This window comes from Electrophorus electricus, chromosome 5 (assembly GCF_013358815.1).
Source record: "Electrophorus electricus isolate fEleEle1 chromosome 5, fEleEle1.pri, whole genome shotgun sequence".
Lineage (NCBI taxonomy): Eukaryota > Metazoa > Chordata > Actinopteri > Gymnotiformes > Gymnotidae > Electrophorus > Electrophorus electricus.
In genome coordinates this window covers 26,769,078-26,794,376 of record NC_049539.1, presented here as the reverse complement: position 1 = coordinate 26,794,376, position 25,299 = coordinate 26,769,078, and the positions used below count along the sequence as shown (strand labels likewise).

Sequence of the window (25,299 nt, the reverse complement as noted above, 5' to 3'; positions counted from 1 at the left end):
CGGGTCTGGGCCATGAGGCCGAGGCTGCCGAAGACTACGTCCCAGATGACACCGTAGTCCCTCATGACGACAACCCACCTGTTCACCCTGACCCCGACGATGGTCTGACCGGCCAGGTGAAGTCGACAAAGCGCCAGGTACATGGCCTGGACAAGGTGGCTGACGCTGGGCCACTGAGCAGTCCAATTCTGTCCAAAAGGTAACGAGAGGAAGAGACATCGTGCGCACGCACGTCTGTGGAGACAAAATACGACATGCGCACGCATAAATCTTTGACAGGCTACTTAGTTGAATCCCTAGTCGATACCCAAACTGTAGAAAGAAGAACACACACATCAGTGCCACATATATAATAGTACCGACACGGTCGCGGTTTGCTTAGTGAACACTTACAATGAACGCGGTACACCGCTGCACGTCTGCAATACAGACAAAACAGACAATACAGCAATACGGTCGATCTCGAGTTGTGAAGCACCACTTCGGACACGCATGCAAGCTAACTGTGTGTGTTTAATCAGCCATTTTAATGTCATCTAGCCAGATAGTCAGACACTCTGTATTTTACACATAAATGACCGAGACGAGCGACCGATTTAGCGAGCTAGCTCGGTCGGTCGGTTGTGGCTGCTAATTTCGCCCATTAAATCTCACTTTTACATTCTTGACGTACGTAGACGGCGAATAAAAGCCAGGTAAAGAACCAGAGCGTAAAACCTACCGAAAACGGATCGAAGGGCTAAACTTCAGACAACAGGAGAAACCGGCTGTGCTGATCTCCACTGTAATCCGGAGACAGTCAGCTGGTGTTCGGCACCTTTTCCAGTCGCGCTAGTTTACTAGCTAGTTGGCTAACGTACGACAGCTTTCTTTCAGAGTAATCTAACAAAGCGGATGTGTTCAGATTCCACTCATACTGAATAAAATGTACTAAAGGTCATAAAGACGGTGAACTACCATGGCGTTGTTCAAGCATAACCCACTAATGCTAGTATTCAAGAAAACTACTGAAAACACACCTGCTAATGTTGATTTCTAGCTAACGCTAGTTTAGCTGCACTGTAGCTACAGTACAGTACAGCATTGACCTGTTCCAGCCTCTCCATCTGTATTTCTCTCCAGTGTCTTGGCTGTTTTGTTTTGTTTTTTGATGATGATTTTTGCCCTGGCTTTCTCTCTGAACTGTGAACTCTCTTCTTCTTTGTGTACTGTGAGGACGAGCGTCAGGTGCTGTGCTGATCTCCACTGTCATCCGACTCCAAACACACCTGTACCGGCGTCTCCTCATTAGAGGCGCAGACCTGAATGAACTCCAACGTCCACGAACGCTCCACCTTTACTGTTGATGGTTTATATGAAATTCACAAAGAGCTGTTTGTCCAGAAAATATGAATGTGTCTGCTTAATATAAGCATACACAATATATAAAAATATTTGGATGTATTACTCATTGCATTGTTAAGTTTAAAATCTTGTACACTCGATGAGAATCTGGAATGCCATAAATTCCACTATAACAAATGTAAAGGGGACACATCCAGTTTTAATTGGACCAAAATGCCGAAGAAATTGAGGAAGTTGATGGACGGCAAAAAATAAAAAAGGAAACATTTAAAATTTATAAAGTGGCTGCAAAATAAGAAAGTACTACAAAGAGATTAAATGCGATCTTTGTCATCATAAAATGAAACTACACAACAGCGACTGCTGGGACTGATGTGAATGGTAGACTAACGAGCTTACTTAGATGTTTTAGTGTAACTTTAATTTACAACGTATAGGTGGGAGCAGCTAACACACGCAGGCTTATATGTCTTACTTTATACAACAAGTGTGGACTGAGTGGCCATTTGAAATGTAATCAAACAGATTTTTGTTCAGCACATCTAGATACTTTCTGCAGTGTGGAAATATTTTAATGGTGCAACCGCAAACATCCATGTGTAACGAGCAGGTTAATTGGTTTTATTCAAATCAAGTAAATTGTTTGATTAAAAGAAGCAAAATAACCAGAGCAGTTCACATGACCAAATTAACTTAATTAACAAATAAACTTTACAATTTTACTGAGTACATTCAATATCTTAGTAAGGAAGTGTTAAATACATTTATTCAGTTATTTAATCAATTTAGCACCATTATGTCCCTTCAGATTTTCTCAAGTTTCTTGTCAAAGTTGTCTAAGAAAGTGAGAGAGGCTTGTGTGGTGGCGATGGAAGAACTCAGAAGAAGGAAAGGAGGATGCAGACAGTTCACTGTCATAGATGAGAGTAACTTCAGGCATAGAAGAAATGCAGGTGCATCTTTTATGTGGGTATAGAATTTTGTATAGTCTTAATAATGTATAATGGACATACAAGTCTTCATGCTTCATACCTGTAATTTTTTTCATCTTGTTAATAGTTCTTAATTAATGTAATAATGCTTTACTTTTTATGTTACACGGTATGGAAGAGGGCGGATGGCCTGGGCGTTGTGAAGGAGGCAGTGGGTCTCTGGGATGCTGGGTGAAAATACTGTCCACACTAAACAAAGAGAGCCAGTTCTTCACCTAGTTCAGAGAAGGTCCAGAAGGGAACTAGTGCCACTTATCATTTGGCATGTAAGGAGGGGATCCACAATCCTCAGTGGTGAGTGGCGTGTCTACCGGCAGGCTCTGTCTCAGCTTGGCTACAGACATTACACAGTTAACCACAGTATATCATACATGGATGCTCCTACAGGGGCTCACACCCAGCATATAGAGAGGGCCTGGAGAACATACAAGGAAACTGTTTGGAGGTTTAGAAGCAACTGGACAGATGAGCTGTTAAAGGAGCACTGGACAGTAATAGAATTGTATGAATGGCTAGCAAAAAAAAAAAACACCATAATGGCCCTCTAGGACAATTCATTCATGATCTTGGAAATAAGTCCTACTGTGCATATTTATTAACAAGCACATTAGTCTGAAGACATTAAGTCTTTTTTTAATGTGTGTATTTTACTGTTTATGTGAGACCTGTTCAAATAAAGTTAAAATACAATTTCAAATGTGTTATAAATATGTTAATGTATAGTCATTCTGAATTGTCATGTAATTCAGGGTTGTTCATTAGTGTCACTTTAGTGAAATTCATGGTGAAGTACAGCAAATAGTGATGATTACACAGTTATTAACCTCTGTTCCTCGTACTATACAGAACAAAATACTGTTGCTCCTTTCTTGTCTTTTTGGTACATTTTGGTCAAATCCTTTGGATGGTGTTATTATCTCTGTCGTTTTATGGAGGCGGGGAAATAAAAAATGTGTCATAGCCAGTAATTCATACTTACAATAGTAATGTTTACCAACCTTTGTAAATGTCTATATATTGAGATTTTTTGCAACTTTAGATAAGGGGCTCCAACATGTTTTATAAATTATTACCAAGTCATTTATACATTTCTTAACAAACAACTTAAAATGATAAGTTTATTTGAAAGTGTGTCATTTATAAATGGCCTACAGACATTTATAGATATTCGTGTATATTGAATAGTTTTCACCTTAGTGGCTGTAAAATGCTACAGATAATTTCTATATGACAAGTAATTTAGAAACTACAGCTGCTGTTTGTTACTGTTTAACAAATAATTTGTATGACTACACTTTTTAATTATTTTAACAGGTTCACAAAGACTCTTAGGAGCCAGGATTAGTAAAGCTGTCATTTTAATAATATATTAACTAATGGTGCATATCCTCTGAATTCCTGAATTGGTCACCATTAATTCTGAAATTGTAACATACATATTTACATTAACATTTAAGGTGTTTAGCAGACTCTTATCCAGAGTGACTTTGTTGTGCATAACACAATAGCATATTTCATAAATGCAATTAAAACTTTTTTATTTTTTAATAAGTTTTAATAAGTGCAAAACTAATGTTCAGGTAAGTGCATCTTCAGTCGGCGTATGAAGACAATGAGGGACTCTGGTGTTCAGACAACCAGAGAAACTTCACCACCTGCAGGGCTACAACAAGGAGTCTTGATGCTTGTCTTCCAGGCCTCTTAAAGGATGGAGGTTAAGCAGGTTGCACCTGAAGCTCAGTGAGTTCTAGGTACAGGTTGGGTTTCACCACTGTAAGGCTCGTGACATGACAGCAACTGGTTATGACTACAGCAATGTTTTACACGAGCGGACAGAGTTACCAGGGCATTCTTATATCTTATAAAGTGTAGGCAAGAAAGCATGTAGACTGTGAATATTACAGCAGGACATGTAGAGTCCCAAGATGCCTCAAAGACATGTAGACTGTGAATATTACAGCAGGACATGTCCTCAAAGACAATGCCCACACAGAGGGTTTATTGTAAAACATGTTAAAAGAAGGCAAGAGGTAAGGAAACATCTCTTGTTATTCTAGGAAATACGACCTGCCACCTAAAGCCCCTGGAGCCCCAACTCCAAACCCTACACACAGTAACCTAACAACATTCTGAACATTTACTTTAACTAAATGTAGTTGCATTGTTCCTGCACGTATGCAATGGCATAATTCATTATGTAATAAAGAATAGCGCTTAAAAACCCAATTAAGCATAACATCTGACTTCCTGATCTGTTCATGATCAGATAATTATGAAGTGAGAGCTTAGATACATCTTATAAATGATCACTAATATATTAATTCATGATGAATAACACTAACTCATTAGTTCATGATTAGTTCATTATGAATTACAAGCATATAAATGCTCTATAAACTATCGTTATTATAAAGTGTGAGCCTTAAATGCTTCATGCCCTCTCCATTCCCTCTTCTCTGACCTGTCTCCCAGATGGAGGGACGAACTAACACTCTTGCTTTCTTCAAACATAGACTGGACTCATTTATTTGTGGAGTATTTTAAGATTATTTGTTTGTACAGTATTTAAAGAGTACTTATTTGTGGAGTATTTAAGACTATTTATTTATGGACTATTTTAAGAGCATTTATTTGTAGAGTATTTTAATCCTGCACATATGGAAATATCATTGCAATGGTCCACTAGTAAAGACACACGGATACACTCCTAGTGGATACAAAAGAAAAGGTATTTATTGGCTCTCAGTAGTCCAGTGCAAACAAAAAGCCATATCCAATAAAAAACAAACAAACATATTCAAAAAAAGGAAAATGCAGTATTTACAAGTATTTACAAGTTCAAGGGGAAAAAATCCAGCAATCATAAATTCTCCAACATCAATCAACTTCAAAACACAACTCTAGTGAATTTTCCCTTAGAAACATATATAAGGAAACATCACCACAGGAAATTATGTGACATCACTTCCTTTCTTTGGGAAGGAAAATTCCCCATAAAAGTTCCCTTCAACACAGGCTACAGTTTCTTTTCACTCTAAAACAACATGGAAGCTTCTCCACAAAAGTAATCACAGGTAAGTTAATTTTTCTCTTTATCTACTTTGTTTTACCTACTTAGTTAAAATAAACAAACTTTCCTGGCAAGATAAACATTAAACTTAAACTCCAGAAACAAAATTATAAGAACAATATTTAATCTCAAATACTTACAGTACCTTTCTCTAATGAGTGTGGGGAATCATACGTGACATCCCTCCGCCCAACACAAAACAACCCATGTTGAGTTTCATGATAAAGTCCTCAGGAACGGCTGTGGAAAAAACTGTACTGATACATTGGTCTGGACTCAACCCATGTATCACTCATTCAGGAATCTGAAATTGGCATTGTGCTCTGCTCTAGCACTTGGCCTACCAAATTATAATCTGACCTTCCACCTTTACATTTCTGAAAACGGCTCCACAGCCATGGGTGTCCTGGCCCAGGAGCACGGTGGCAGTTATCACCCTGTGGCCTACCTTTCCAAACCTTTTGATTCAGTCGTTCAAGGCATGCCGGCCTGCTTACGCACCGTGGCTGCCTCTGCCCTGCTGGTCACTGACGTAGAGAAATTGGCACTGTCTCATCCAATGGTTCTTCACACTTCACATCAAGTTATTACTATTCTGAATAACATTCAAACACAGCACATGACAGCACAGCAACGTTCAGGCCTTGAGGCCATCCTCTGTGCCACTCGGAACTTAACCATTAAATCACACATGACCCTGCGCTCACCTGCTAGTCTGTTACAATCATTTTTGACATCGCTAAATCATTCTGCTGACTCTGTGCCCCATGACTGCATGGAGGTTATCCATGAGTCCTCTAGCATGCGTTCTGAACTTTCTAGCACGCTGCTGGAAGGCGGCTATCACATTTTTGTAGATGGCTCATGTTTTAAACCGTCTGACTCTGAAATTGTCTGTGGTTATTCTGTCTGATTTCTGCGTAACCTCATTTGGGAGGCTCACTCTGTCCTTTACAGGTCTTCTCAAGCAGCTGAACTAATGGCATTGACCAGGGCCTGCCATCTATTCCAGGATCAGTTTGTCACCATATACACTGACTCCTGTTATGCGTTTGGGGTTGTTCATGACTTGGGTAAGATTTGGCACTCCAGGAGGTTCCGCAGCTCAGACGGTAAACCCATATCTAATCCAGGACTAATCTCTGCACTTTTGTCTGCATGTACACTACCAGCTCGGCTGGCTATCGTAAAGGTCAAGGGTCATGACACAACCTCTGAATCTGAGCACAAGGTGGTCAGCAGTGTTGTGAGATCAGAATGATGCCCAGTGCCACCACCAAATTGTCACCATTTGAGGTAATTTATGGTAGACTATTTACCACCCCATGTGCCAGAGGTAACCCAGGTGTTTCTCTTTGAGGTGACATGGACGTGATCCTGGTTGACTACACCAAAATGTTGATTGAGAAATTGAACAGTCCTCAGGCACCCAACGCAACGTTTCTGCTACACATTTGACTCCTGCAAATTAGCTGACAAACAGTTGCAGATATTCTTTTTAGCGTTATTACCTCAAAGTTTGAGAGTGGCGGGAGTGTAGCTCAGTGCTAGAGTGCATACTTTGCATGTCAGAGGTCCTTGGTTCCATACTCAGCACCTCCAGCCTAGTTGACTGATCTTTAGAACAACTGCATGTGCTTTAGAATTTAGATATATTCTCTCTAGAAGGGGTTCATTTTGGAAGCATATACAGCTGTGCTTTACGCTGATGCTATCGATAGTGCACGATCAGCTTCCAATGACAGTTACTCATGAGTCAGAAGGCTGTCAATATTTTAGTAACTTCCAACCCTTTCAAGGCTTTTCTACTGTCAGACTTAAGGTGCAAGCTCGTGCATTGTTAAAGACCAGTTCATGACTTGCTTCTAAGGCATGATGGCCAAGTGGCAAGGTGTTAGTTTTATAAACCAAAGCCCAGAGTTTCAATCCCTGTTTGTGTCTTTCAGAAGATTGTATTCATCTGAGAGCTTCAACTTTGTTCATGGAAGCCAGACAAAGATGTGCTGAGGGTAAACATGTTCAGGGACACATACTCTTGTATAAAGGCTTTTCGCCAGATACTTATGACACAACATCCACCACTCTTCTAGCTCACCGCAAGCAGTAAAACACACACCACTTTGAGCCGCTCCACTCGTATATCCTTCTTTGTTTATTTGTTGTGAATGCCACCATAGCTTCAACGACTGGTACAGTTGATCCAGTTTGGGTTAAAGATGATGGGTGTATCACATGAGCTTCATAAACCAGATGTTTCGACTCAAACAAACTGCACCTTGTTTAGTCCATTAATAAAACAAGATGTGGTCTTAGACTGGCAAACTCTTGACTGCATGGGCCTTAAAGTCTTGCCATGGTCCTCGTCTGAGAATGGAGGTCCATACAGAGATCCATAATAGCTGATGCTTTGTGGATCATTCCTGCCAGACTGCTGACTAGTGGAGTTGATGACAGATCTCACACTGGAGCTCTGCATTTCTGACAGGGTAGTCAGGGCAGTTTGCAATGTATCATTACAGTGTACTGGTGAAAAGAGGGCTTAGATCAGTGTAGGGGTGAATAGAGGGCTTAGATCAGTGTAGGGGTGAATAGAGGGCTTAGATCAGTGTAGGGGTGAATAGAGGGCTTAGATCAGTGTACTGTGTGACACTCGTCTGTCCTCTGTAACAGCTGACCCTGATGCTTGGATTGGCTGGAATGGCCAAGTACTCTCTCAGTCAGCCAGGTGGGGTGGAAGGGCAGGGGGCAGAGGCCACAAGGTAGAGGTGGAGAACGGGAGGTGCAGGTGGTGGAGGGCAGTGTTACCGAAGGCCAGCATGCAAGAATGAGAGTGAGAGAATGTGACATTGAGAGAGACAGATAGAGAGAGAGAATGTGAGAGTGTGTGTGTGTGTGTGTGTGTGTGTGTCTGTGAGTGTCTGTGAGTGTCTGTGAGTGTGTGTGAGTGTGTGTGTGAGTGTGTGTGTGTGAGTGTGTGTGTGTGAGTGTGTGTGTGTGAGTGTGTGTGTGAGTGTGTGTGTGTGAGTGAGTATGTGAGCGAGCGGGAGAGAGAGTGAGAGAAAAAACACACAAACACACACACATCTGATAGTTAGGCAGATAGACATGACAGAAGAGTGAAAGGTTCATTCAGCCAATGCGAATGTTCTGCGTTCAATACTTAATTAAATCTATTTATTAACAATTTACTATTTGCCATACAGTAGACAGCTCTGCCTTGAGATCTGAAATAAATTTATTTTTTATTTAATATAGAATGTAACGTGAAAAATAAATTCTGGTTTTTAAAAATTTCTCTTTTCTACCACTGTCAGTGTTACACACTACCACCTGTTAGTAGATCGACTCTGGTTTTGTAGATTAATTCCTTTGTCACTTTATCAGATGCCTAAATGACAGAAAAAATACATATACCCTCTGACAGCAGGTGAGTGTAAACAAGCAATGTTAACACAAACAACTCCACCAACAAACAAATATGTACAAGACAAGCCTTATAGGAGCAAAGAAACACAGAGGACCAAGGAGTGGAACTGATCGAGATGAAAATACATTTTTCAGGATTTGCTAAATTGCAGCTGTACCTAGAACAGCTTTATTGTTTTAGGATGGTTTGCACAGTTTTGGGTAGTTTTGTTGTTCTTTTTGTTTTGAATTTTTGTTGATAGAAATATCTGAATAGGGTTACAAAAAGCACTGTGAACAGCAGGGCTCTTACACGTGTTTCTTGAACTTCCTGGGAGTCCCGTAAGGATGCAAGAATTCCCTGAATACGGATGTGATGATTTAAATGAAGGAGGAAACATTTTGATCAGTTTTTTAAATCTAAATGAAGTTAGCATAAGTTCCAATGCGATGACAGGCCTGTTGAAAGTCTTCCTTAGAACAAGGAAATGCCTCAGTGCACTTGGAAAACCTGCCTACAATCACTAGCAAGTACTTCAACTGACCACAAGGTGGAATGTGCATAAAGTCTATCTGTAGACACTGAAAGGGATATTCTGGAGCCGGTAAGGCATCATATTTGGCTTGTGTTTTACCCTGGTTGCTTCTGGCACAGGTTAAATAGCAATCTAGGAGGAGTTTTACAGTGAGACGTTTTGCAGCAATACAAAACTGTTTTTTGAATGCTAGCCATCACTCCCCCTTTGTGCAACATGTGAAATCCCATGAAAATGACGCACAAGAAATGGAAAAATAGATTTAGGAAGGGTGACACGCCATTAGACCATTTTAATCAGGACTACAGCCCTAATCAACCCAGTGAGAGCAGTCCTGTTGTGTACTCTGAGTTTGTAAGAAATGCAGATTGATATTATTCGGCACAAAGCAATGAGAAAACATGGCGATAGCTTCACACATCGAGGATATAGTGTATGGGCATGAGGGGGCATTAACAGCTGCCCAACGTGGAATCTCATCTGCTGAAGCATTGCCAGTGGCCGTGTCAGACTCAGAGGTTGTGTCATGACCCTTGACCATTACGATAGCCAGCCAAGCTGGTAGTGTACATGCAGACAAAGTTGCAGACACTAGTCCTGGATTAGAAATGGGCTTACCTTCCAAAATATGAAACCCCCGGAGCGCCAAATCTTATTGAAGTCATGAGCAACCCCAAATGCATAACGAGAATCAGTGTAGATGGTGACAACCTGATCCCGGAGTAGATGGCAGACCCTGGTCAACAGCATCAGCTCAGATTCTTGAGCAGACCTGTAAGGGAGAGAGTAAGCCGCCCAAATGAGGTTAGGCAGAGAGCAGACAGAATAACCGGTTGAAACGGTCAGACAGTTTAAAACATGGGCCATCTAGAAAAATGTGATAGCTGCCTATTTTTGATATCAGTCATGTTAGGAGGCATAACCCTACAGTTTCTCAACCAGCATCATGAATGGAGCAGAAATATTCATGGGGGGATGGAGCGGTGCTCCAAAGTTTCACCCTGCTATAGAGAGTTGAGGTTAGTATAGAGGGTGGGTGTGGCATGCTGTCCGCTCCTCCTCCAGAATATGTCGGTACAGACACACTCACCTGATTAAGCCCTTCTCGAAGTGATAAAGCAATGCCTTACACAATGCCTTGATGTTTTTGCTTTCTTTTTTTCATTGCTTTAACATGCTCTTCCTCCCTGCAATATGCAGGATGATCCGTTGCTTAAAATGATATGAAGTTTAGTTTATGGGATCATGATACAGCGTATCGCTGTATTGGACACTTCTAGCTAGAGCAAGCTAAGTTGTGGTTAGTTCCTACAATTAACGTGAGCTAGCTACCTGTCCATCCATACGTTCAGTGAACAAATACGCAACAACTCAAGAGATCCAGCTGTGCACAACTGCACTGTTTCACAATACCAGGCCAGCTTGTGTACCCCGACAATTCTGTCTACTCGCTGTGATGCTGCGTTTTGTTCTGGCACTGTTAACATCACGAGGCAAGCGGCAGTACTGGGTCTGTGAACCTTTACTGTAAAAACATGGAAAAATGAAATTGCGTGCGTGTGTGTGCGTGTGAGAGAGAGAGAGACTGGCAGACTCTCCTCCCCTCAAGGCCCGTTAGTAAAAAAAAATTTCATCTGGAAATCTAAGTTGCTATATTGTGCTGTGTAATGTTAAGCGCAGCACAACAATGTCCTGTAGGTCACATAAATAACGTAAGTAGCCTAATGTCATAATAACAAATATGAACAGGAATAATCAACCACTACAAACAGAATGTTAAAATATTAAAAATAACGAGTTGATTACAAATCGAGTAAACATTTAGAAAGTGAAACTTAACCAGAAAACCCATATTCTATCATTTAACCAATGAAAGATAGAAAATCACAACAACAAAAAACAACACAATAACATGTCGAAAAGATCTGCACTAACATTAACAGGCATGCTGTTGTGTCACCATAGCAACCACAGCAGCTAGGGTTTTTACACAGGATACAAGATTTCAATAAATTGCGATTAGCAAACTAACATTTTCAAAAGAAACATAAAATAAAAAATAATATCTGTACCTGTGATGACATATAAACATGTAAAAAATCAATTGCTTGTTTGTTTGTGTGTGTGTGTGTGTGTGTGAGAGAGAGAGAGAGAGAGAGAGAGAGAGAGAGAGAGAGAGAGAGAGAGAGAGAGAGAGAGAGAGAGAGAGAGAGAGAGAGAGAGAGAATATCTTAGGATAAGTCATTTATATATTCTGAAAAATCTGTTTTCTCTCTCTCAAACACACATACAGTTCCATCTCTCTCTCTCACATACACACTCACACCCACACACAGACATAGGTTTCTCTGACTCTCTCTCTCTGACACTGAAAGGTCTGGACTTATTGCACAGGTGGCATCCTATCACGGTACCACGCTGGAATGCACTGAGCGCCTGAGAGTGACCCATTCTTTCACAGATGTTAGTAGAAGCAGTCTGGATGCCTGGGTGCTTGGCTTTATACACCTGTGGCCATGGAAGAGATTGGAACACCTGCATTCAATGATTTGGATGGTGAGCGAATACTTTTGGCAATATAGTGTGTTATCTGTGTGTGTCAAAAACAGACAAGGAAACGTTTTAATACTCTAAGCTATTAGTGCTCTATATATCTCTCTCACTCTGTGTGTGTGTGTGTGTGTGTGTGTGTGTGTGTGTATAAAATATTTAAATCATAGATTGAAAGTTCAAAAATTATTTAGATCATTGACTGGAATTTCAGTTCAAATTTATCAATTAAAGGGATGAAGGTGTTTTTGGGGCTGGAAGTTATGATATACTGCAGTACAGCAGTTACTGCACATCACCACTAGAGGGCAGTATTACGGTACAGCACCACTAGAGGGCATTATTACTGTATATCACCACTAGAGGGCAGTGTTACTGCACATCACCACTAGAGGGCAGTGTTACTGTACATCACCACTAGAGGGCAGTATTAACACTAACCTGAACACTCACTGTCAAGATTCATCATGATTGTTTTACAGATTTCTACAGTTGTTAACAAACATTTGTTCATTCTGGATTCACTTTTTCAGAGCCCATCACACAGTTTGAACTGCAGTGATTTATATGGACTGCACTGTGCATCAGTTTTCATTACGTTATACATTTATATGTATTCTGATATTTGATTACACCTTTACATTTATTGCGATGGCTTACATCACTACTACAATTCACTATAACACGCTCACAATAACAGCACAGTGTACGACAGTATGACACTGTATGTATTTGAGAAATAAGACCATATGTGTGTCGTATATGACACTGTATGTATTTGAGGAATAAGACTGTGTGTGTCATGTATGACACTGTATTTGAGGAATAAGATTGTGTGTGTCTCATGTATGACAGTATATGTATTTGAGGAATAAGAACACGTGTGTCATGTATGACACTGTATGTATTCGAGTAATAGTGAAGTATAAATCTGTTTTGTTTAAGTCTGTTTTGTAGAAGAGGGTCAGAGGAGACTGGACTGGCTGTTCCTCTCACATACATGAAAATTATTAAAGTGACTGAATCTCATATCCGTGTCTGCTGTTATGGGTGATTATTTGACATATGTGCACACCCAAATTCATGATTTTTCACTTGGATTTGTGCTTCTCAAATTTGGAGTGTGTTCACACTAAACACAGTGTTTAAGGGGATTTCTACATACCTGAGTGTGTCCAGTCTGCAGTGGGGATCCTCCAGTCTAGCAGAGAGCAGCTTCACTCCTGACTCTCCTGGGTGGTTGTATGTCAGGTCCAGTTCTTTCAAATGGGAGGGGTTTGACTTAAGAGTTGAAGCCAGAGAAGAACAGCCTTCCTCTGTGACCAAACAACCAGACAGTCTGCAGAAAGGAGGGAAACAGGTATAGAGACAGAGAGTGAGATGCATTTCCAGAGCAGCCTGCATGGGGCAGCTAGAGAGGCTGGTAACTGTAGTGGAGGTTCCTCCACTCTCATCTCCAAGATGGCGTCCTCTATGGCAGATGACTTTGTTCACTCTTCTCCAGATCGCTGCTGTCTGTGTTTATTTTAGCTCTTATTTTTATTCCTGCCCTTCAGAACTCTAGTGCAATATTAACCTACATCAGAAAAACCCTAAATCTGGACTTACACTGTGTGATTTCAGTGGTCTTATAAGACTGTTACATGTCAGACTGTATGAGATGATGCCAGTAAAATTTTGGCAGAATTCTACATCTGGCTGTGATAACAGGAGTAAAAACACTGTCACATTTATGGACCTGTGAATCAGAGATAAAGTCTAAGAATCCTAAGCGATGCATACTTTTATTTATACACACACACACACACACACACACACACACACACACACACACACACACACACACACACATATATATATATATATATATATATATATATATATATATATGTATGTATGTGTGTGTTTGTGGGGGGGGGGGGGTTTGTTTATGCCATTAAAACAAGTATAAACAACAGTTCTGTAATCTAGGACTCTTTTCTTTAGGAAGAAGCGGATTCCTGCTCTATTAGTGGAGAAATTGAACTCTAGCACAAAGATGTGGCCAAATGATTATTCCCAGTGAATTTCACTAGAAAGCTCATCTTGTTTTTTAGATACAAGAAGAATATTTATTGAATATAACAAATATAACAAATCTCACCTGAGTATCTCCAGTTTACAGTGTGAACTTTTCAGTCCAGCAGAAAGCTGCTCCACTCCTGAATTGTTCAGGTCATTGTTACTAAGGTCCAGTTCCCTCAGGAGGGAGTTTGGCAGTTGCAAAGCTGATGCCAGATTTTCACAAGTGTTTTCCTCAAGATTACAGATAGCTAGACTGCAAGTAGATACAACAGACATTACAATATACCTTACAGTTGATACAACAGATATCACAATATATCCTACAGTAGATACAACAAATATTACAATATACTCTACAGCAGATACAACAGACAATACAATATAGTCTACAGTAGATACAACAAATATTACAATATACTCTACAGTAGATACAACAGATATCACAATATACTCTACAGTAGATACAATGTTACAATATACCCTACAGTAGATACAACAGACATTACAATATACCCTACAGTAGATACAACAGACATTACAATATAGTCTACAGTAGATACAACAGATGTTACAACATACTCCATAGTATATAGTATAGTGGAATTGTTTTGCATTATGGGAAATTTCTGAGAAATAGATATCCAAAATCAGCATAGTGTAGATGAGTACATGAATTCACCTAATGTTAGTATGACTTTAATATGGGATTATTAAACTTCCGCGTGCTGTCCGGACAGCAGAGTAAGGGACTCTTCCAACGCCAACTGAAGACCCATCTTTTTGTGGAATATTTAAATGATTAATGATCCTGCTCCTATGTTGACTAACTTTAACTCTAGTACTTATTGTAGGGTGTTGTTTATTACTCTGATGTTGACTGCTCCAATGTTGTCTAACTCTAGTACTTATTGTTTGTTACTCTGATGTTGACTGCTCCTGTGTTGACTAACTCTAGTACTTATTGTTTACTACTCTGTTGACTGCGCCTATGTTGACTAACTCTATTACTTGTTTATTACTGATGTTGACTGCTTCTGTGTTGACTAACTCTAGTACTTGTTTGTTACTGATGTTGACTTCTCCTATGTTGACTAACTCTAGTACTTATTGTTTACTACTCTGATGTTGGCTGCTCCTATGTTGACTAACTGTAGTATTTATTGTTTATTGCACTGATTGTCTGTTATAGAGCTTATATGTATTTTGTACTTCTAGCCATTAGCACCGATCCCTGTATCTCAACAGTATTCTAGTTCATTGGAATCTTGCACTCTAACCTACTTTACTGGCTAGGATCCGTTCTATGAGGAAATGACAAAGCACTTTTCTAAGTCGCTCTGGATAAGAGCATCTGCCAAATGCTGTAAAAGTAAATATAAATGTATGTGGTCATGGAACTGTCTTGGCTTTATGGGACATTTCTGAGAAATAGATATCCAAAATCAACCTGAAGGAAATGAGTACATGAATTCACCTAAAAGTATTATGATTTTAATAGGAGTTTATGAAAAATGGTAGAGTGAAATCTGTCCAAACTTACTCTGCTGATACTCTGCAAATTCAGTCTATACAAAAATAGTGCATTATTTCACCTAAAGGTAGTTTGAATTTAATATGGATTTATGAAGACATTGTACAGTGAAATGTGTCCAAACTTACTCTGCTAATAGTCAAGGGCTTCTACTCACATGTGGTAGTGGAACTGTTTTTGCATTTTGTTAAAATTCAGAAAAATATGTAAAACTTCAATATAGATTTATTAATGATCTGGTGATGGCCAAGGGCCATCATTCAATTGGCAGTGGAATATTTCAGCCCTGGAGTTCCCCTGCCCTGCACATTTGCCACATTTAACAAGTGATAACCCCTGTTTCAGCTGGCAGTCAAGAACTATAACAACCTTCTGAGAAACATTATGTAGAAAAAGCATTTTCCACAATGCTTATTAAGCTGTGTAAATATATTACCAATTATGTTTAATTATGCAATTAAACTAGTTCAATCAAGTAAACTGTATTTTGTACTTTTAAATGTAGTAAACGTGCAGGTCCATCAAAGCTCTTCAAATATGCAAGTTTGTTTCTTTGCTTAGGAAGAGTTAGATTGCGGTGAGCAGCGAAATACCGTAAAATCGCGAATATAGGCGTATTGAATTTAAACCGCGGATGACTTGACCGTGAATCGCTAAAGCGCGGATAGCATGATCGCGGTTGTAACCTAGTGACCACCTGTAACCTAGTAACCACCTGTAACCTAATAACCACCTGTAACCTAGCTACAAGGTTTGAATGTGTTTAAACTGATGTAGGGGACATGACTGATTAATACACAGCTGTACTTCATGAACACCAGATGTTATAAATCACATCCCCGTCAAATCTCCCGTCACACCCTCACCCTCCTCCCTCCTGCTCTCAACTACGTGAAGATCCAACCGCATTTCTCCTAAAGACTGTAACTTGATTGTTGCAAGGACAAGAAGTCCAATCTTGCTTATTGACGGTTTGGTCAAATTGTTGAGACTGTTAGCTGGTTAGATATCTTGCTGAACAATAAACAACTAAACAAATCAACATAGCTAGACTTTCTTTGCTAACATTACCTAGTTAGCTGTTATCCATGAATGACGAACAGAGATTCAGTGAAAAACTCATACAGGCTTTGTCTGTCTGTCTTAGTCCATCTACTTTTACTTTTTGTCTGTCCCTTTCTGGTATTTTCCTTTTCTCTTGGAAATCACCATAGCAGCAAATATCCTCCAATTCCAGTGTGAGATTTTCTGTCATTTTCATGATCCACTACAGTTCCCTTCACCTCAGTAAGTTAAAACAGCTCCTCTGATGCTATTGGCCACTGTAATGACGTCATTCAATATTCTGCTGGCACGGCCGTCCTGCCACATATGTGATTGGATCAAATTACTGTCACTCAAATTGAGAAACTTGTCATTTATATTTCTGTTACTGCTGGACACAAGTGCTTCTTGAATATTCATATTACTACCTTTATTTTTTTCAAACGGTACAATTTTAAGAATTTGTGGTGTTTTTATTGTACCTTTTGATATTTTTAATACGTCAACATAGACACAAGGGCAACAATCACAAGGTTATTACTGTATTTCTAAACCAAACTGTTTTCTGCTGTTTCGTGTGCTCCCCATAGAGACAGATGGCATGTTTGTAGATCTCTATTACTTTTTTGTAATAATGGTTTGTGCTAAGAATAAAGTGTCTGTTGTTGTCTCTCCCGCTACACTGGCACATAACAAAGATGTATAAAGGTTGGTATCTCTCTCTAATCATCTGCAGCTGAAATAACCACCAACTGAAGATGGCTGCCTCCAACACTCCTTTACCATTTATCAAACACTGTAAGATAATACTGATGATGTTCTTCATAATTTGTGAACCCTAAAGATGTCCATGTTACTATATTGTGTGGGATGTAGCCTGGACACATATTAATGTGCAACATAATAAAACTGTAGCATAACCATTGTATTAGAGTGTTGCTATGAACAATGCATTAAATAAAAATAGTTTTACACATTTTTTCCTTTTTTTTTAACAGAACAGTGCCTTGACTCTCCCACTATTTGTATTTTAAATCTTCACCTTCACTATTGTTTCTGAACTTCTGAGCCCTCCAGACATCTTGTGGTTTTAAGTATTTTCTGTGGTCAGTGTTTGTTCTCCTGTATGGAGGAAGCACAAAGACAAGGAGCACAGCAAGGGGTCCAGTGAGAAACACATTCTATCAGTGGTGGTCACACACAGATAATAGTTTCTCTCTCTCTCTCTCTCTCTCTCTCTCTCTCTCTCTCTGTCTGTCTCTCTGATGCGCGCACACACACACACACACCTAATAGTTTTGTCTCTCTCTCTCTCTCTCATACACACACACACACACACACACACACACACACACACACACACACACACACACACACAGACAATAGTTCTGTCTCTCTCACACACAAATAATAGTTCTGTCTCTCTCTCTCTCTCTCTCTCTCTCTCACACACACACACACACACACACACACAGAGACACAGATAATAGTTCTGTTTCTCTCTATCATGCACACACATAGATAATAGTTCTGTCTCTCTCTCTCGCACACACACACACACACACAGATAAGTGAAAGTATTGTCATGTTTAACTATCAAGTTTAACTGGAGCACTTAAGATTCTTACAAGTACAGGGGTTTTAAAATGTGATAAACCAAAGTAAATTAGTAAATAGATAAAAAAACAACAGCTCAACTTTCAAGTAAGAAACAAGAGAACAACAATAGATACAGAATTCTCAGAGAGGCTTTCAAGTCTTTTAAAAACAGAGATCTTTCCTAATACTAATGAAGCTATTTCTCATGGGAGCAGTTCAGAGTAATCTGCCTTTGACTTGTACAGAAGCCTTGAAACCACCTGTTTCAGAGACTCTGTTCAAAAAGGCCGCTGACCTTAAGATACCCCATAACATTTTTATATAAATGATTTATTACTTTATTTATACAATTATCCAGTTCTGCTGCCATTATCTCCAAAGGTAAGGTGTTATTTATTCATTTTTTTAAGACAGTGATCTCATTCAAACCACTTGGAGTTCATCACAATAAAACTGTTTCTTTCGGTCCATCTTGTGATGTCCTGGCCTTAGTCCAACACCTGACACAGAGGCCTTCTGAGGCCTTACACTGAAGCCTGCAGAAGCCTTTTCTCTAGATAATCCAGTTTACTTTACACTCATTCTTCTGTTTACAATATCATTAAGTGCAAAACTTTATTACATTTCTGACTTGAGTATATTATTGGTAAGTTATTACACACATTTGGCTAAAAGAGCACTCACAGCTAGAGCTGTTCACTGTGGTTAGAGGAGCCTGCACAGTCTGTCTCAAAGATGGGAACATTAGAGCATCCAGCAGTTTCTACACCGCTTGAGTGTCTGGAATTATCTAAATCTCAGCTGTGCTGGGTGTCACACTTTCTCCATATAAACAGTCCACAACAAAGCCTTCCATTACTTTGGGCTGCTTTCTTCTTGGTTCAGATGTATCATCTATGTGGTTTTCCTGGCAGAACACCCTAGCTCTCCTATAACATTCTTCTGACATATCAGTCTATTGCAAGTCTTTCAGATTGTTGTTTACAGCCTCTTTCATGTCAGTGGCTTTTGAAAGATCGCACTGATCACCCTGAAGAAAATGATGAAAGCCTTTTGTGACCACAAAAATGTTTTCAAACATAATGAGCAGATATTTTAGAAGGCCAACAGTTGTGGGTATCTTCATGCTTGATGACCAATTAATGAGGGCCAGAACATTGGAAATAGCAGAGCCTCTGTCCTATACAGACATTATAGCACACATACCAGATTCTTTTAATTCTGCTACTATATACTCAGTGACCTCCGGAGAACAACAGTGGACCATTTCATTCTGTGATCCAGTGGAACAGGAAGTAGTTTCTCAGTGCATGTGATGCTTCTCCAGAAAAAGGCAAAATTTAGTAGGTAAGTTCACAGACTCGAGAAAATTCCCTCTGTTACTGCTGTGTCCTGTCTCTCTGTTACTTACCAACAATTACTGTTCATACATATACACACATGGCACCAGACATACATACACAGAGCACCAACCATCACTGGACATACATGCACAAAGAGCACCAACCATCAGGGGATATACACACACAGAGCACCACCCATCACTATACAAACATACATTCAAAGAGGACAATTTAGAATATCCAATCAACCTAACTTCTGTGTTTATGGACTGTGAGAGGAAACCAGAGATCCTGAAGGAAACCTACACAGATACGGACTGAAACCCAAGACCCTAGTGCTGAGAGAAACAGGGAAACTCCACTCAAATAGGGACTTAAACCCAAGACCCAAGTGCAGACAGAAACTTCACTAAGGGAGGGACTCGAACCCTAGACTCTAATGCTGATGGGCAAATAAACTAACCACCAAGCCACCATACTGCCTACCTAACATGACAATAACAACATAACAATATAACAATAATAAAGATGATAAGAATAATAATAATAATTCTTATAATTCAGTAAAATGTAACTCTTTGTGGCCACAGTGTGGTCATTTAATGAAATGCAGCTAGTTTCACCAGAAATGTATTGTCTGGATCTATATATCTTTGTTCTGCAGTGCCTTATTTTAACTCTGTTAATGTTGCACTACAAGGCAGTTTTGTAATTTCCTTAAAGAAGAGGACAATCACATTTGATAAATTGTGCACCATAATGGTTCCATTTGAGAATGAATTAACAGAAACTCACCTGAGAATCTCCAGTTTACAGTGTGAACTCTTCAGTCCAGCACAGAGCTGCTCCACTCCTGAATTCTGCAGGTCATTATTATTCATCTCCAGCTCTCTCAGTGTGTTTTCTGTTTGTAGAACTGATGTGAGAGATTTGCAAGACCCTTTAGTGAGATCACAGCCAGATAGTCTGCAAAGCAATACATACAGTACAAAATGCAGTTCAATCAGAGGATCTACAGACAACACAAAAGGAGTTTATGATAATGAAAAGATATTACCAATTGTATGTGTATGTGTGTGTGTGTGTGTGTGTGTGTGCATGCACAAAATATGAGACACAGGTCATGAATGAAGTCCATGTATTTCTCCTCAAATAGAATGGTGCCACTTGATGGAAGAGCTGTCATGATGGTGGCATCACCTGTGTGATGCTATTTCTGGTTTTTGAAATTCCTTCACATGAATAACAGTTTAGGCATTCCAATCTTTACTATTGTCCTATTGCTTATTCATTTTTTGCAACTGCATACAATTCTGATATCAACAATGTCTACAAGTCACAGGAGACTACTCAACCATTCAAAACTTGCTGATACAGACAACTAACCAAAGCTAAGTGTCTACTAGCTATCTAGTATTTGTGTTTCACCATGACTTCAGTCATTTGTTGCTTGTGTTGAGTGCAGCATGTTTAGATTAATCATTACTGATAAATGTATCTATGAGAAGTGCAGATTAACCATTAGTGAATAATCTGCACTTCTCACGGTTACATTTATCATTAATCATTAGTGATAAACATATCTCTGGTTACAGGAGACTCTCAGCTTCAGTATGTAAACTACAGAGCTCTGGTTATACGAAAATAAGGTAATAAAATGTGTTGGGGTAAAGGCGTTATCCTGTATTTTCATGAGGTGATCTGTGATCTAATTATAATAGGCTTTGAAGCTCTCTGTAGCAGGTGCAGAGAGGTGCAAGAATGTCTGAAAGCATGAATAATGTTTCTGGGGTATCTTAAGGTCAGAGACCTTTTGGGACTAAGTGCAGAACTGAGGCTCTGATACAGGTGGTTTCAAGGCTTCTGTACAAGTTTAAGGCAGATTACTCTGAACTGTTCCCATGAGAAATAACTTCATTAGTGTTGAAAAAGATTTCTGTTTTTAAAAGCCTTGAGAGCCTCTTTGAGAGTTCTGTGGCTAAGCAAGGTTCGTTATCTTACCACAAGGGCAGAGTGATACTGACCTGCCACATCATCTTGCAGGTGTTTGGTGGTGTGAGTTGAGATCATCTTTGTTTAAAAAAAATCTTCCAATGGGATATAATGGTGTCAAGTTTAACTTGCATAATGATGGATCTCAATTTGCATATATTGAATAATGTAAGTTTGAACATAGTGGTGGAGATTTCAAACACTAGTATGTAAAGAAGGTGGGATGATTACATAATCACTTCTGAAAACTGTATAAAAATATGTGTTGTGTGTGACTGTTAGACATATTCTGTACTATGCCTCCTTTGTAATATTGAACTCAGAATAAAGACGGGACCGGCTATTCTCTTCAAACGGACCCGCACCGTCAGCAGTAGGGTTATCAGCACCAGCTGATAGACGACCCAGAGCTGCGTTGTTCTGTGACCAGGGTCTGAATCCACACACGTGCACCGTTATAGGTAAGCAGAAGTCTTGTTTGAAACATTCTGCATAGGTGGTATTAAGACCTTGTCCACAGAGTTTTGTAGTAGGTCTTGGGCGTCTTAAAAGTGCAGACTGAGAATTGACTGAGAGTGTCCATAGAGTGAGAATAGACTGATAAAATATAAAAATAGCAAAAAAGAGTAATAGTTAGAAAACCAGCCGGTGAAAATGAAAATAATTTCATAAAAATCTTTCTGTAAACGGAAAATGGTGAGAAAAAAAACGGCTTAATAAAAATGATGAAGTAAAGACAAATGTGCAGTGAATAAAGAGATAAAGAGAGCTCCAGAGAAAAAGTGCTGAAGAGATAAATGTTAAATGTTGTTTGTTCCAGTTGTTTTTGTCTACATGTGGCCACAATGAGTGAAGTAAAGAAAATGTGCAGTGTGTTTGTCTTGATGTGGCTATCGCGAGTTAATTGATTACCAACAATAACGTACAATTATACAACATACCAGCATAACAGTTTTTTTTCAGGTTAGAATTAAGATTATTGTGGTATGGTTGTATAGGGGGGAGGGCACTCATTTTAATCACTAAAGAAAGTGAATGGATACACAGACAGATCTGTTTAAACATGATTAATATCATCTAATTATAAAATGTGTACATGCAAAATATATTGATCTGGTTTTAGTAATAAATACAATAAAGTAACTGATGGAGGTACAGTATGTAAAACCGGTTACAATTACAGCAGTAGAGAGCATACATATTATGGACACATTAAAATATAAATTTATATGTGATAAATTTAATTTACTCAAATAAGTTACAGTTAAGTCAACATATGTATAAATGATGGAATTCAGCGAAGCAAATTAGAAAATAATCATATGGATAGCGATTTGTTAAGTGAGAGGCAGGAAGCACGAACACATTTTTGACTTGAGAAAATATATAGAAACTCTGCAGGTGTGGAGTGTTGACAATGGCTAGAGTCAATAAATCTTAAATTGTATCAGCTGACTGTCATAATTTAGATGAAGCTGAGGCTGCATTTGCTCATCTTAGCTTAAGGGAATGAGTAAGGAGGATTTGCTGTGTGTTGTCTCTCTGTTACTGCTGCTCTGCTGTGTCCTGTCTCTCTGTTACTGCTGCTCTGTTGTGTGCTGTGTACTGTCGTTCTGTTACTGCTACTTTGCTGTGTTCAATGTTATGCTTGGTACATGTTCAAGTCATTTGGTATGTTTGGTTTGTGTTATTCATTGCCTTATCTTTTGCAATCTTTGTTAGCCTGGTTCTTTACGTTGATAATTCTCTACCTGGTTAGTGTTTCTTTATGCTTAATCTTATAATCATTTCCTCTGTACTTCAGCAATTCCTCACCTCATTTCAGGCTAAACTGTACTACTTCATGGTGTTTGGACTGATAAATAGACTTGTACTGGGTAAGTAAATACTAAACTTTACTACAACATGGTGACTGGAATGATAAATATACTTGTACTTGGTGAAATAAATGCAAAATCTTTACCACTGGTGTGTTGTTTGCAGTGTTTTTTGTTTCACTTTAAGCTACATGTGCTGCTAGGCTGTTACTAGAGTTTATTTATCTGATACATTTAATTCTTTCACAATGAAGAACTCCAGTCACCTGTCTCATCTCACCTGTCCCATCTCACCTGTCTTATCTCACCTGTCCCATCTCACCTGTCTCATAAATTCTTTGATCTCATAACCTACAGTAAATTTAATTACATGCTCAGTTTCTTGTCCCACTCTAGTGTGGTGACTTCAACACACACAGTGTTATTCCCTCATTTATGCTCCCTGAAAAAGGAAAGCTGAAAAAGAAGCAGCAGCCAGTTTACACACAGCTACTCTATCAGAACCACAGACCCCTGGATAACTGCACTGGGTGCAGGGTAAGGGGAGGAGGTTAAGACAGGACAGAGCACCAACCATCACTGGACATACATACATACATACATACATACAGAGCACCAACCATCACTGGACATACATACATACATACAGAGCACCAACCATCACTGGACATACATACGTACATACATACAGCGCACCAACCATCACTGGACATACATACACATACTTACATACAGAACACCAACCATCACTGGACATACATACATACATACAGAACACCAACCATCACTGGACATACATACACACAGAGCAGCAACCATCACTGGACATACATACATACATACACACACACAGAGCAGCAACCATCACTGGACATACATACACACAGAGCACCAACCATCACTGGTCATACATACATAGATACATACATACATACATACATACATACATACATACATACATAGAGAGCACCAACCATCACTGGACATACATACATACAGAGCACCAACCATCACTGGACAGACATACATACATACATACAGAGCACCAACCATCACTGGACATGCATACAGACACAGAGCACCAACCATCACTGGACATACATACACACAGAGCACCAACCATCACTAGACATACATGCACATAGAGCACCAACCATCACTGGACATATACACACACACAGATCACCAACCATCACTGGACATACATACATACATACATACATACATACAGAGCACCAACCATCACTGGACATACATACACACACAGAGCACCAACCATCACTGGACATACATACACACAGAGCACCAACAATCACTAGACATACATGCACACAGAGCACCAACCATCACTGGACATACATACATACATACATACAGAGCACCAACCATCACTGGACATACATACACACACAGAGCACCAACCATCACTGGACATACATACACACAGAGCACCAACAATCACTAGACATACATGCACAAAGAGCACCAACCATCACTGGACATACATGCATATAGATCATCAACCATCACTGGACATACATACCTACATACAGAGCACCAACCATCACTGGACATATACACACACACAGAGCACCAACCATCACCGGACATACATGGACATAGAGCACCAACCATCACTAGACATACACACATACACACAGAGCACCAACTATAGCTGTACATACATGCACACAGAGCACCAACCATCCCTGGACATACACGCACACAGAGCACCAACCATCACTGGACATACATGCATATAGATCACCAACCATCACTGGACATACATACATACATACAGAGCACCAACCATCACTGGACATATACACACACACAGAGCACCAACCATCACTAGACATACATGCACATAGAGCACCAACCATCACTAGACATACATACACACAGAGCACCAGGCATCACTGGACATACATGCACACAGAGCACCAACCATCACTGGACATATACATACACACAGAGCACCAACCATCACTGGACATACATGCACACACACA

General features: G+C 39.5%; 1 protein-coding gene across 1 annotated transcript in view; it reads right to left on the bottom strand.

Annotated features, from left to right (window-relative positions):
- The window catches only part of LOC118241308 (NACHT, LRR and PYD domains-containing protein 12-like), a 152,013-nt gene that overhangs the window by 106,046 nt on the left and 20,668 nt on the right, over positions 1-25,299 (bottom strand). Inside the window, exons 5-7 of the mRNA XM_035525960.1 lie at positions 20,274-20,444; positions 14,041-14,214; positions 13,063-13,236 (exon numbers count right to left, since the gene is read on the bottom strand). Of these exons, the coding sequence (XP_035381853.1) occupies positions 13,063-13,236; positions 14,041-14,214; positions 20,274-20,444 (519 nt within the window). The remainder of the gene's footprint in view (positions 1-13,062; positions 13,237-14,040; positions 14,215-20,273; positions 20,445-25,299) is intronic.